Here is a 12,298-nt window from a genome sequence, read left to right as displayed (position 1 = left end):
TTGGGGACCGTCTTTTTCACAATGTCTGTCATACTCCAGCCTGGTCTGCGACTGTTCACGTTTCAGTCGTTGTAATAGTCACCACTGTTCAGGTGGAAGCTCACACCTTATCATTTAACTTTTGGAACATTTGTCTACCCAGTAGAACTGCTAAAGAGAAATCATTACCTGGCTTCCTTGTCAGTTTATGGCACTGAAAACAATTGACATCTCCTCTCAGTGATTTTTGGGTATAACGTCTTGGGGATGATATGTGTCTTCACATTTTGTGGTGTTCCTCTTTTGAGCTTAACTTTTATTTTTTCCTCTTTGTGCTACTTCCTGGGAGCCTTCCAAAATTCATGAGGTTCTGTTTTTCAACCAGGGAAGAAACTAAAGCAAATGTTGAAAGAGAGCTTGTTGCTTGAGTAAAGTCACCTACAAATGAATGTAGTCCTATCTATAACTTCTGCTTGCCCCCAGCAGTGTCCTTTCCCTTTAATTAGCTACTAGAACATTCATGTATGACTACAATATATCTGTGTTCATGGCAGGTAAGTTTCCCCAGTTGAGTCATTAAAAGAACCTCTAGAAGGGAATATTTGAGGTGTTATTATTTAAAATGTTAGAATCAAACACATTATTTGCTGGTATGGAAATATCATAATGAGGCCCATTGCTTTTAGAATTAAAACATAGTAATGGAAAATTAAATACCATTTGTGTAATATCAAAGCAAAGTAAGAATCACTGGAGTCAAGAGTCCCACTTATATAATATGTTATAAGCAAACCTAACACAAATTAAATATCAGTTTCTGGTGTCATGGAAACAAACTAACATTTCAGGAAGGAAAAACACCAAATAAGTAAGCAAACAAGTTCACGCACTGCTTTTGTGAATTTGTTCAGAGGCACAAAGTTGCATGGAAAAATGACTCCAGGAAGACTTGTTATCGTCTGAACCCCCATTTGGGGTAAGACTGAGTGACAGGCTACCCCTTCTAAAGCCCTCCCAGTCCTCCTGTAACTTAGCTTATTGTCATACTTGTGGGTGTTGCCTAAGATGGGCAAAGAAGACAGGAAGAGCCCGGGCTCGCTGTGTGGAACGTGCCATGCCATCACCATTCTCTCTGTCTAGACCAGGTACACCGTGGCCAAAGGCAGCGTGGTCCAGTTCTTCTTCTACCAGCCCATCAGCCATCAGTGGAGACAGACTGACTTCTTTCCTTGTACCGTGACATGTGGAGGAGGTGAGACACAGACTTCTTTCTGGGATACCCAGAGCTGTGACCCGGGATGCACACACACCTGGTTGAGGTGGACTTTACGACTGGGATAGAAGGAAGTGTCTCGAGTGTGCTAAGTTCCAGGGTCTAATAGACAGTTACAGAAGGTTTGGTGTCAAGTGTAACCCAAGTGTACATATGCAAAATACAAAGGGTTTGGGGAGACATTTGTCTGCTTGGTGTGGAGACATGATAGCCTGGAGTAGATGAAGTGGCAGCCATAGCCAACACCATCATGACTCTTTTTCTGTTATGAGCTTTTAAACAAGAGAGTACAGGATTCTAAACTGGTGCCAGCCCAGGATCCCCAAGTTGCTTGCGTTTCCAGAGAACCTGAAGAGTTTTCTTGTGTGTACCAGACAGTGATACTGGGTGGTTGCCACCTGACCAGCTGGATGCCGAGGGTTCTTTGTCACATTCCTGAGAAAGTCAGTTTGGTGTTTGTTTTACACATGGCTGAGGTAAAACTTAGTAAGGATCCCCATTCATCAGGTGGCACAGCCAGGCTCTAATTAGGTTGCCCTTTTGTGCCTCCTGGACTGTCTTCTATCCCCGTGTGAAGGACATATCTTGGGCAGGGTCCTGTTTGAAGAGTTAGAATACCTCTTAGCCCAGTCCCAGACCATTTCTTCCTTTGAGGATGAATATCACCCATTAAGAAAGTCAGGAAGGGAATGGGATTCTGACCTCTCTCATCCTAACTACAGGCATCTCAAGGAGGACTCCTGGGGTCCTGTTCTCATGCACATGCAGGTCAGATCTTTCTGATCTTCCTGGACTTAAACTTCCCCTGAGAGGAGATGCTGGCTCTTTTGTGGGGAAACACTGAGGTGCCCAGACCGCAGTGAGAGCCTGTGTCAAGCCTAGGATGGGTCAAGGCCCTAGAATGAAAGAAAAAAGTGAATCTTTCTGAGTATGTTTAGACACAGTGTGAAGAGTATGAGACTCTTAATCTCAGGGTCATGGGTTCATGCCCCACGTCGGGTGCCATTTAAAGACAGAGTTTCTGTTCCCCCTGGTTCCACAGCTGTTCAATCCCAAATAAACACACAGAGGCTTCTGTTTGGCTGACACCTCAGGCTTCTTACTGACTAGCTCTCTCTTAATTATTAACCCATTTCTATTAAAATATGTATTGCTATGGGTCTGCGGCTTACATCTAATACTCTGGCATGTTACTACTTCAGTGTCTATATGGCGTCTATCTGGCAACTCTCTGCATTCCTCTGCCCACCCTTCTCCTATTCTTGTAGCACAACCTATACTTCCTGCCTGGCTATATTCTGCCTGTCCATTGGCTGAAATAGTGTTATTTCATCAACCAATAAGAGAAACATGTATTCACAGTGTACAAAAGGACACCCCCCATCAACAGTGTGATGGGCACTCAGTTCTGATCCTATAGGTATCTGTCTCAGGATTTCTATCACTGTGATGAAATACCATGATTGAAAGCAACTTGGGAAAGAAGGGGTTTATTCCACATCAAGGTCCATCATGGAAGCAACTTGAGCAGGAACTCAAAAGGGGCAGGAACCTAGAGGCAGGAGCTGATGCTGTGACAATGGAGGATTGCTGCTTCCTAGCTTGCTCCTCATGGCTTGGACTGCCTGCATTCTTATAAAACTGAGGACCACCAGTCCAGCAATGGCACCGCCCACAATGTGCTGAGCTCTTACCCATCAATCACTAATTAATAAAATGCCTATGGGCTTGCCTACATCCTGGTCTCATTGAGGCACTTTTTCAACTGAGTCTCCCTCCTCTCAGATGACTCTAGCTAGTGTCAAATTGACCTAAAACTATCCAGGACAGCATCCTTCTGAAACTCCAGCATCATCAGTACCAATATGTAAATTCTCAGACTGCCTCCAGCTCCTTAAGAAGCACCAAGGATGTTTCTGTTGTGTTTCACAGTTGTCCCAGAGTTGCAAGGTGCAATCTGCATTTTGAGGATTACTCTGTAAAGTAGTACCTTTGGCTGTTGGCTCCAGCCACAGTGATGTCACCATTTTTCCCTGTGTATGTTGCCACCACACTATTAATGACAAGGAGTTTTCTTTAAATGGGTGTTTTCCTTCTTCTTTCTTTCGTTCTTTCTTTCTTTCTTTCTTTCTTTCTTATTAATTTATTTTTTTACGTTCCAATCCCAGTCCACTCTCCCTTCTCTCTCCTGCTCTCTCCTCTCTCCCCCACACACCTCCCCTAGGAAGTCTACTAAGTCTGTTAAATGGATGTATTTTAAAACTTAAATATATTTAGAAAAATAACTTAGTCATGACACCCAGAATAGGGAATGGTAGTCTCTGGCCACACAGAACACAACCACAAAGACAAACACAGTGAAAACAGAAATGTAGTATAATAATACTAACTTAACTACCATCTTGAACCTTCTCTGGGCTTATTGTGTGTTTCTGAATTTTGTCATACATGAAACAGTTTTTATCTGCTTGTTTTTTGACACATGTTTTCCTGTAGATCAGGCTCACCCCATACTTGTTATCCAACCAGGGACCTTGAACTTCTGATCCTCCTACATATACCTTTCTTTCCCTGCATGACTAGGTTTTGAACCCAGGGCCTTGTGCACACTATTATCAGCATGTTACCAACTAAGCTACATCATCTGTCCAGAGACAGGCAATTCTATAAGAGACAAAAAAATCTCTTTTAAATCATCTAGTCAGTGACTCTGCACCAAGCTCCAAGGAAATGTAATCCCAGAGCTCTCCCCAAGCCTACCGAGGAGAAACAATGTTTGGAATGGAAAGCCTGAGCTGGATAAACCTGGGCCTTAGTGATCCAATGCTGTTCTCTGACATTTACATGCCAAGTTCACAGTGAGGTGCAGGTGTTGGGGCTGGTGATGCAGCTCAGTGGTAGACTATTTGCCTGGTATGTTCAGTCTCTGGTCCCATCTCAACCACCACCAAAAGGGCAGCCTGGCCTAGTGCGCTAGGCAGAATGGTGGAGATTGAGGACCAGACACACTCTTCTGTCTCTCTTTTGAGATCCGTTTCTCTGTTGGTAGGATTCTCTTCTCCTGATGGCACTTGGTATAGCACAATGCAATGGTACATGCTGAGGGATGTGGTGTGGCAGCTGGCACTTAGCCCTTCAAAATCATCTGCTGTATCCCAAGCTAAAATGATTCCACAGGCCCCTCCCTTCCCCACAGTTTTAGGCACACTGGTACTGACTATGCATGACTCAAAGGATGCTGAGGAGAGCTCCTGATAGAGTGGGATAGTATAGCATACTGAGTCCTACATCCTTAGGTAGGTAGGTCACAGGTCCAGGGAAGACAACGGTACCTCATAGGCCCTAAAATGATGGATCACAAAGAGATAGTGGGGGCTTTTTTATTCTTACTCTGCAGAGAAATGGGTTTCCCTTTCTTATTTATTCCTGGACTCTCACACATAGCTTTTCAGACAGTCAGACACTTCCATTTGGACTCATAAAACCAAGGAGAAGCCCTTCACTCCATTTTACAACAGGTTTTGGTGTAGGTCCATTGATCAAATTCTTGGGGGAGCTGTTTTTCATACTTTGATGCTCATAGACAGGCAGACCATCCTTCTGGAAGCATGAGTGTACACAGGGGCACCTCCCAGTGAGATCAGCCCCAGTAGGAAGGGAGGCAGAGCACAGAGGCTGCTGGGGCTGCCCACCCTCTCCCACACACGGGCAGGGTTTCAGTGCATGTGTTCACAGGACTGAAAGACAATCTGCCTTATTTCTTTATTCTTGCTAGTCTCTAAACTGCAATAAAATTAAATAGGAAAATGAATTCTCTCCCCAAATTACAAACACCTGTATGTCCCCCATTGAGTGGCTTTAGAAGAATGTTTCCACTTAGGACATAGATTTTTCTCAGATTCAAGGAACTGTAATCTTATTCTGTATTTGTTTGGGGGAAATATAAGTACACCCATCTAACCCATGCAGAACACACGGCCAAATTTTAATCATATTAGTAATCAGACCTATGTGATTGTATGAATGGCATGCCAGAGATATTTGGATAATGAAGAAAATGAGTTGGTCTGTCTCTGAGGCACCGAGGGTACTGGAAGGGTTGCCTGCTCTTGTCTGTAATTATCCACATGATACATTCGAGATTGTCTGGGAAGGCTCTGAGACTGCCATGACCATCTGATAGTGTGGTCTTTCTGGCAGACACTGGCACCAGAGTAATGTTTTATTGATGCCGTTTGCATTTTCATTCTTGTGGCTTCAACCTTGCTTTTTTGTGATGCGTACCAGCCGGGCCTCTGGCCCTGTGAGGTCATCTGACTTCCAAGCCATGTCTTGTAGAAAGCTTCCTGGCGGTTCATAAAGCCAGATTCCTCTGAGCAATCAGGACTTGAAATATATTTTTAGACCTTTAGACCAATTGGCAGACATATTGAGAGTTTAGCTTCAGAGTTTTATTTATTTTATTTTATTTTATAAAGCTCATTCTGGCATTGAAAATTTACCTTACTTTTTAAAACAACAGTGACATGACATTTGTGTAATGACAGGAAAGCTGCAGTCAGAACTCTGAGGAAGAAAGGGGTCCTGTCTAGAGTTATTTCCTTAGGTTTACTATGCTCAGTATCTTGGAATGTTCTCTTTCTTCAAAGAAAAAAAATGGTCCAAATTGGATTTACTATAATCGGGAGTGAGTCTTCATTCCATCCCCTTTGAAAGCCTGTGTGGTAGATGAGGTATGGAGATGGATTTTGCTCCTGTCTCTCGTGACAATCCTAATTCCCCAGGCAGCAAGGTTATTGGTATTGAAGGTTCCCTGGCTACCTCAGGAGAGCAGATGAGTAAACAGAACAGAGACAAATAGTGGACTATTGTGAAAGAAATACTCAGAGTCAGCTCTCAAGACATACTGTAGACTTTACAGTGTAGAGAAAAAATTTAACAACTGCAAAATAGATCAAGGCAGAGTTTACTTGGCATGTTCAAAGCCTGGGTTTGATCTCATAGCACACGGATACATTTTCTAACTTAAGTGTATACATTTAATCATACTCATTGTATATATATACATATATATATATATATACAAAACAGTAAATTGAATTCAAAACATGCACCCCAAGCAATGTTATACAAGACATTTTCATACTTAAGGATATGGAAACGATAGATCAGAAGGGGTATCTGGGGAAATGAATACGATGGGAATGGGCCCTGCTGTAGGAGAATAACAGGTAAAACAAAGGGACAAGAGGAAGGGAGGGGCTCCCACCGTGACCAGGAACAGACAGGCAATAACCTGACAACCATGAAGAACCAAACTGTACCCAAGGTCTGGATAGTCCCTAAAAGGAGTCAACTGTAATGTGCACAACAGACCACTGTCAATTCAAGCATTTGTGCTTGCCCACATGTTGGGGGAAGTCCTGTGTATTTGTCAATAAAGTACTGTTGAGCCTATAGGGAACCAAGATAGGAGGGACTAGGAGTCCAGGAGAACTCTGGGAAGGAGAAAAACACAGGAGAGTCGAGATGTAACGCCATGAGGTAGGACCCTGAAACTATTCTCCGGTAAGAGACATACTTAGATTAACAATTATGGGGTAATTACTTAAAACAGAGCTAGCCAGTAAGAGACAAGCAAGGCCAACAGCTTCATAATTAATATAGCCTCCTGTGTGTTTATTTGGGACTCATGCGGATCTAGAAACAGGCTCGCGCGGCAGAGCCCAGGCGGCTGGTGGGGGATAAACCAAAGCGGCTAACAAAGAAAAAGCTTCACTTAACACCCACAGGTTTTAGCTGTTTCACTAGAATCTGAGACTCCTTGACAGAAAGTACCCATCTTCTGGGCTTCAGATGAGTCCTTCTGGCTTCATTACCATGAAAAGCCCTGATAATTCTTGCCTGTGCTTCTGTTTGTTGCAGAGCTGAATACCATAGAAACCACAGAGCTAGGTTTCCTAGAGAGGAAGACAAGCATGTGGGCTGCACCTTTGCCAAGCCGATACACAACTGTTACAGCTTGTATCTCTGTCATCATGTACCTTTAGGTTATCAGCTCAACTCTGCTGAGTGCATGGACATCCGCTTGAAAAGGGTGGTGCCTGACCACTATTGTCATTACTACCCAGAAAACGTGAAGCCCAAACCAAAGCTGAAGGAATGCAGCATGGATCCTTGCCCATCGAGGTTGGTGCAATTTCCCACACTTTTCAAAGAAACAAGTCAACACCTGGGTCCTTCAGGGTGCTATGCTTCTAGGTCTTGACTTTTGAACATGTACTGGTGTCAGATCACATTTGTAATCACAAATAATGGGAACTAAGACATACTTGCTGATCTGGTTCCTTGGGATATATCTTGTCATGGAATTGTGTATCCCTAAGATCTTTGTAATGAAGCATTTTGGGAAATTCTTACAGATACATATATCAAAGACCCATGTGTATACTGATCTGCCAGGATTCCATGCGTAGTCCATCTGTCAGTCACAAATATCTTCCACCCACTATTTTAGGCTTTAAATTGGGTCACCCATTACCACATCTTGGATTTTGAAGAGTTCACATCTAACTCCATATAAATAATGCATTGTGCAAGGAAGCAAGAAGTTTTCATGCCAAAGTAGAAAAGCTATGCAGAAATTGTTCTACTGCGTAATTTAGTACCTGCTGACTTGGATTGTCTAGGCAAGTTTCCTGGCTTTCCTACAGTATCTTAAAATCATCCCAATATCAATCCCCTGGATCCTCCAGCTTCCTTCCAGCTGGCCAAGACCACAGGGTGCAAGTGGGAAAAGCAGTCTTGTCCATGACTCTCATTTCCTGTATTATAATGCCCATTTTCTGTAATCCTGCTTGGACATCACTATTAACAGAGACCTTTCAAAGGACAGAGTCTTCAAGCACAGTGATTCTCTGTAGACTCTGCCAACATGACAGTGTATTCATTGCATTAATATATTAGTATAGTGCTGTTTAAAATGAATAAGAGACATATCTAGATGAAGAGAATTTTTCCTTTGATTAATATGCCTTCAGTTATTTTATATTTTTATATTCAACTGGAGATGGCCTGAGTATTTCTCTTAAAAACTGAAAAGATACTGTCTGAATTTTGGTTGAGTGACTGATGAGCCACTTGGCATTTTTGGTTTTCCATTTGAAAGACTTCTGTCTTGTGGGAATATCAAATACAGGTCAGTCAGCTAGCAAATGTGTTCACTGTGTTGAAAATGATATTTTTGCAATGAACCTGTATTAGTGAATGACCATGTGTGTTGTCGGATTTAGAAAACTATTTCACTGTGGTTTCCTTTGCAGTGATGGATTTAAAGAGATTATGCCCTATGACCACTTTCAACCTCTCCCTCGGTGAGTTAAATATTCCCTTCCTTTTATAATGGATTCTAAGAGTTTTTGAGGAATACTTATTTTCCCTTTTATAAAGTTAAAAGGCAACAGGCTTAATGATTAAGAAAGATGTATCTGAGAATTAGATGGAATGAGCTGCCTTTGAAAAGTTTGTAGAGTTCTATTGCCCATTGCCAGGGACATCAAGTTTATCTTGAACATCAGGTATCTAAAGCACAAACAAAAAAGAACTAGAGCAGTGGTCTTCAACCTTCCTAATGCTGCATCCCTTTAATGTAGTTCCTCATGTTGTAGCCATAAAATTATTTTCATGCCTACTTCATAACTGTAATTTTGCTACTGTTATGAATCATAATGTAAGTATCTGATATGCAGAATATCTGAGATATGGCCCCTGTGAAAAGGTCATTTAACCACCAAAGGAGTCATGACCCACAGGTTGAGAATCACTGAACTAGAGGCATTGCTCAGAAACTTGGTTCCTCTTTAATATCTAGATGACCAGTATCCTTTCTCTCCCTCCTATACTTGTTTCCTTCCTTTCTTCCTTGCTGTTTTGTTTGAAACAGGATCTCATGGGGTCTCAGATAGCCTCAGACTACATAGCTGAGATTGCCTCAAATTCTTGATCTTCCTGTCTTTACCTCTCAAATATAGAACTACAGGCATGCAACACCATGACCAAACAGTATAGTTCTTTTTACTTTGACTATGATTCTCAGGAATATGGTCCATCAGTACTTTGTGGTTGAGAAACAATTTAAAGATCCTTTCACACTCTATATTCTAATTAATTCAATCTTCATAGTGGCCCTTTGAAGGCTAACTGTGGTGGGTATATTTTTTTCCATCATATAGAAAACTCATGTTCAAAGAAGGTGAGTTCCTTGTAACCATAGTTAAGATTAAAGGTCTGGGAGAATTAAGTCTTGTGTTCTTTCAATAGAGTCATGACTTGATACTATGAAGTCACTCTTTTCGAAAGCTCTTGCATACTTGAAATGAACTAGCGTACATTAAATAAATAATGTAATTTCCTTTGTTTGCTTTTGAGCTGGGAACATAATCCTTGGACTGCATGTTCAGTGTCTTGTGGAGGAGGAATTCAGAGACGGAGTTTTGTGTGTGTAGAGGAATCTATGCATGCAGAGATACTTCAGGTAGAAGAATGGAAGTGCATGTATGCACCCAAGCCCAAGGTGATGCAAACTTGCAACCTGTTTGATTGCCCCAAATGGGTTGCCATGGAGTGGTCTCAGGTGAGATTTGAGAACATGATGGTAAGATTTTAATGACTATTTGCTATGTATCTGAAACTTCACTGAATATTATGATTTAGAAAAGTTGTATATAGGGGGCTGAAGAGATGGTTCAGTGGATAAAATACTTGTCATGTGTCTTAGTTAGGGTTTCTGTTGTTGAGAAGAGACATCATGACTATGGCAACTCTTATAAAGGAAAACCTTTAATTGGGGCTGGCTTACAGTTCAGAGGTTCAGTCCATTATCATCACGGTGGGAAGCATGGAAACTTTCAGGCAGACATGGTGCTGGAGGGGGAGCTGAGAGTGCTACATCTATATCAGTAGGCTGCAGGAAGTGACAGTGACCTGGGTTGGCTTAAGAACCTGAGACCTCAAAGCCTGCCTTCAGTGACCACTTTGGCCAACAAGGACACCCCTCCTAATATTGCCACTCTCTATGGCTCTATGAGGAACCGTTTACTTTCAAAACACCACATTCCACTCCCTGGCCCCCATAGCCATATCTTAAGGCAAAAATGCATTAAGTCCAACTTCAGAAGTCCCCATACTCTATCACAGCCTCAATGATGTTCAAAATTTCAAAGTTCAAAGTTTCTCCTGAGACTATTGAAATGTCTTTACTTTAATCCTCTGCAAAATCAAAATCAAAAAGGAGATCACATACTTCCAACATGCTGGAAATGCATTACAGTTCCAAAATGGAGGAAAGGGAACATAGTGTGGACCAAAGCAAGACCGAGAAACATGTGGGCAAACTCCAAACTCTGCATCTCCATTTCATTTCTGATTTTGTTAATTTGCATATTCTCTATGCCTTTTGATTAGTTTGGGTAAAGGTTTGTCTATCTTGGTGATTTTCTTAAAGAACCAACTATTCATTACATTGATTCTTTGTATTGTTTTCCTAGTGTCTACTTTATTGATTTCAGCCCTTAATTTGATTATTTCCTGGCATCTACTCCCCTGGAGTGAGTTTGCTTCTTTTTGTTCTAGAGCTTTCAGTTGTGTGCTGTGTGACTATTCTCCAGTGTCTTCATGTGGGCACTTAGTAGTATGAATTTTCCTCTTAGTACTGCTTTCAAAGTGTCCCGTAAGTTTGTGTATGTTGTGTCTTCATTTTCATTGAATTCTAGGAAGTCTTTATTTTCTTTCTTTCTTTCTTTCTTTCTTTCTTTCTTTCTTTCTTTCTTTCTTTCTTTCTTTCTTTCTTTCTTTCCCAAGGAATGGTGCAATTTCACGTTGTTCAATTTCCATGGGTTTGTAGTGTTTCTGCAATTTGTGTTGTTGTTGAATTCTAACTTTAAAGCATGGTGGTCTGATAGGATACCAGGGGTTATTCCATTTTTTTGTACTTGTTGTGATTTGCTATATTGCCAAGTATGTGAACAATTTTAGAAAAGGTTCCATGTGGTGCTGAGAAGAAGGTATATTCTTTGGTGTTTGGATGGAATGTTCTATTGATGTCTGTTAAACCAAATTGGGTCATAACTTCCTGTGTTTCTTTGTTAAGTTTCTGTCTGGTGGTCCTGTCTAGTGGTGAGAGTGGGGTGTTGAAGTCTCCCAGTATAAGTTTGTGAAGCTTTAGGTGTGATTTGAGTTTTAGTTATGTTTCTTTTATGAATGTGTATGTCTTAGCATTTGGGGCATAGATATTTAGAACTGAGACTTTATCTTGATGGATTTTTCCTGTGATGAATATGAAATGACTTCCTTCATCTCTTTAGATTGTTTTTAAAGTCTAATTTGTTAGATATTAGGATTGCTACACCCACTTGTTTCTTGAGTCCATTTGAGTGGAAAATCTTTTCCCAACCCTTTATTCTGAGGTACCATCTGTCTTTGAAGTTGAGGTGTATTTCTTATATGCAGCAGAAGGAAAGATTCTGTCTTTGTATCCATTCTGTTAACCTGTGTCTTTTTACAGGTGAGTTAAGACCATTAATATTGAGGGATATTAATGACCATTGATTGTTCATTCTTGTTTGTTTTGGATTTGGTGGTGGTGGTGGCATTGTGTGTGGAATTCCCCTCTTTTTACTTTTGACTGTTGGTAAAGTGGGATTATCTATTGCCTATGTTTTTGTGGGTGTAGTTAACTTCTTTGGGTTGGAGTTTTCCTTCCAGAACTTTCTGTAGTGCTGGATTAATGAAGGTGTATTTTTTAAATCTGGTTTTGTCATGGAATATCTTGTTTTCTTATCTATAGTGATTGAAAGCTTTTCTGGGTATAGTAGTCTGGGCTGGCATCTGTGGTCTCTTAGTGTTGATAGAATATCTATCCAGGACCTTCTGGCTTTCAGAGTTTCCACAGAGAAGTTTGGTGTGATTCTGATAGGTTTGCCTTTATTTGTTACTTGGCCTTTTTCCTTTGCTGCTCTTAATATTCTTTCTTTATTCTGTATGTTTGGG

At 41.2% G+C, this 12,298-nt stretch overlaps 1 protein-coding gene across 5 annotated transcripts in view; it reads left to right on the top strand.

Moving 5' to 3' along the window:
- The window catches only part of Adamtsl3 (ADAMTS like 3), a 287,836-nt gene that overhangs the window by 170,300 nt on the left and 105,238 nt on the right, over nucleotides 1-12,298 (top strand). For all 5 annotated transcript variants that reach the window (XR_005870063.1, XM_040729194.1, XM_040729180.1 and 2 more), the window contains exons 10-13: nucleotides 1,120-1,231; nucleotides 7,303-7,441; nucleotides 8,575-8,625; nucleotides 9,680-9,884. Coding sequence is in view for 4 of the 5 variants with exons in the window: in XM_040729194.1 (XP_040585128.1) it covers nucleotides 1,120-1,231; nucleotides 7,303-7,441; nucleotides 8,575-8,625; nucleotides 9,680-9,884 (507 nt within the window). In the remaining variant the exon portion in view is untranslated. The remainder of the gene's footprint in view (nucleotides 1-1,119; nucleotides 1,232-7,302; nucleotides 7,442-8,574; nucleotides 8,626-9,679; nucleotides 9,885-12,298) is intronic.

Source organism: Mesocricetus auratus, unplaced genomic scaffold, assembly GCF_017639785.1.
Source record: "Mesocricetus auratus isolate SY011 unplaced genomic scaffold, BCM_Maur_2.0 Super-Scaffold_4256, whole genome shotgun sequence".
Classification (NCBI taxonomy): Eukaryota; Metazoa; Chordata; class Mammalia; order Rodentia; family Cricetidae; genus Mesocricetus; species Mesocricetus auratus.
This window is presented reverse-complemented; position numbering and strand designations above follow the sequence as displayed.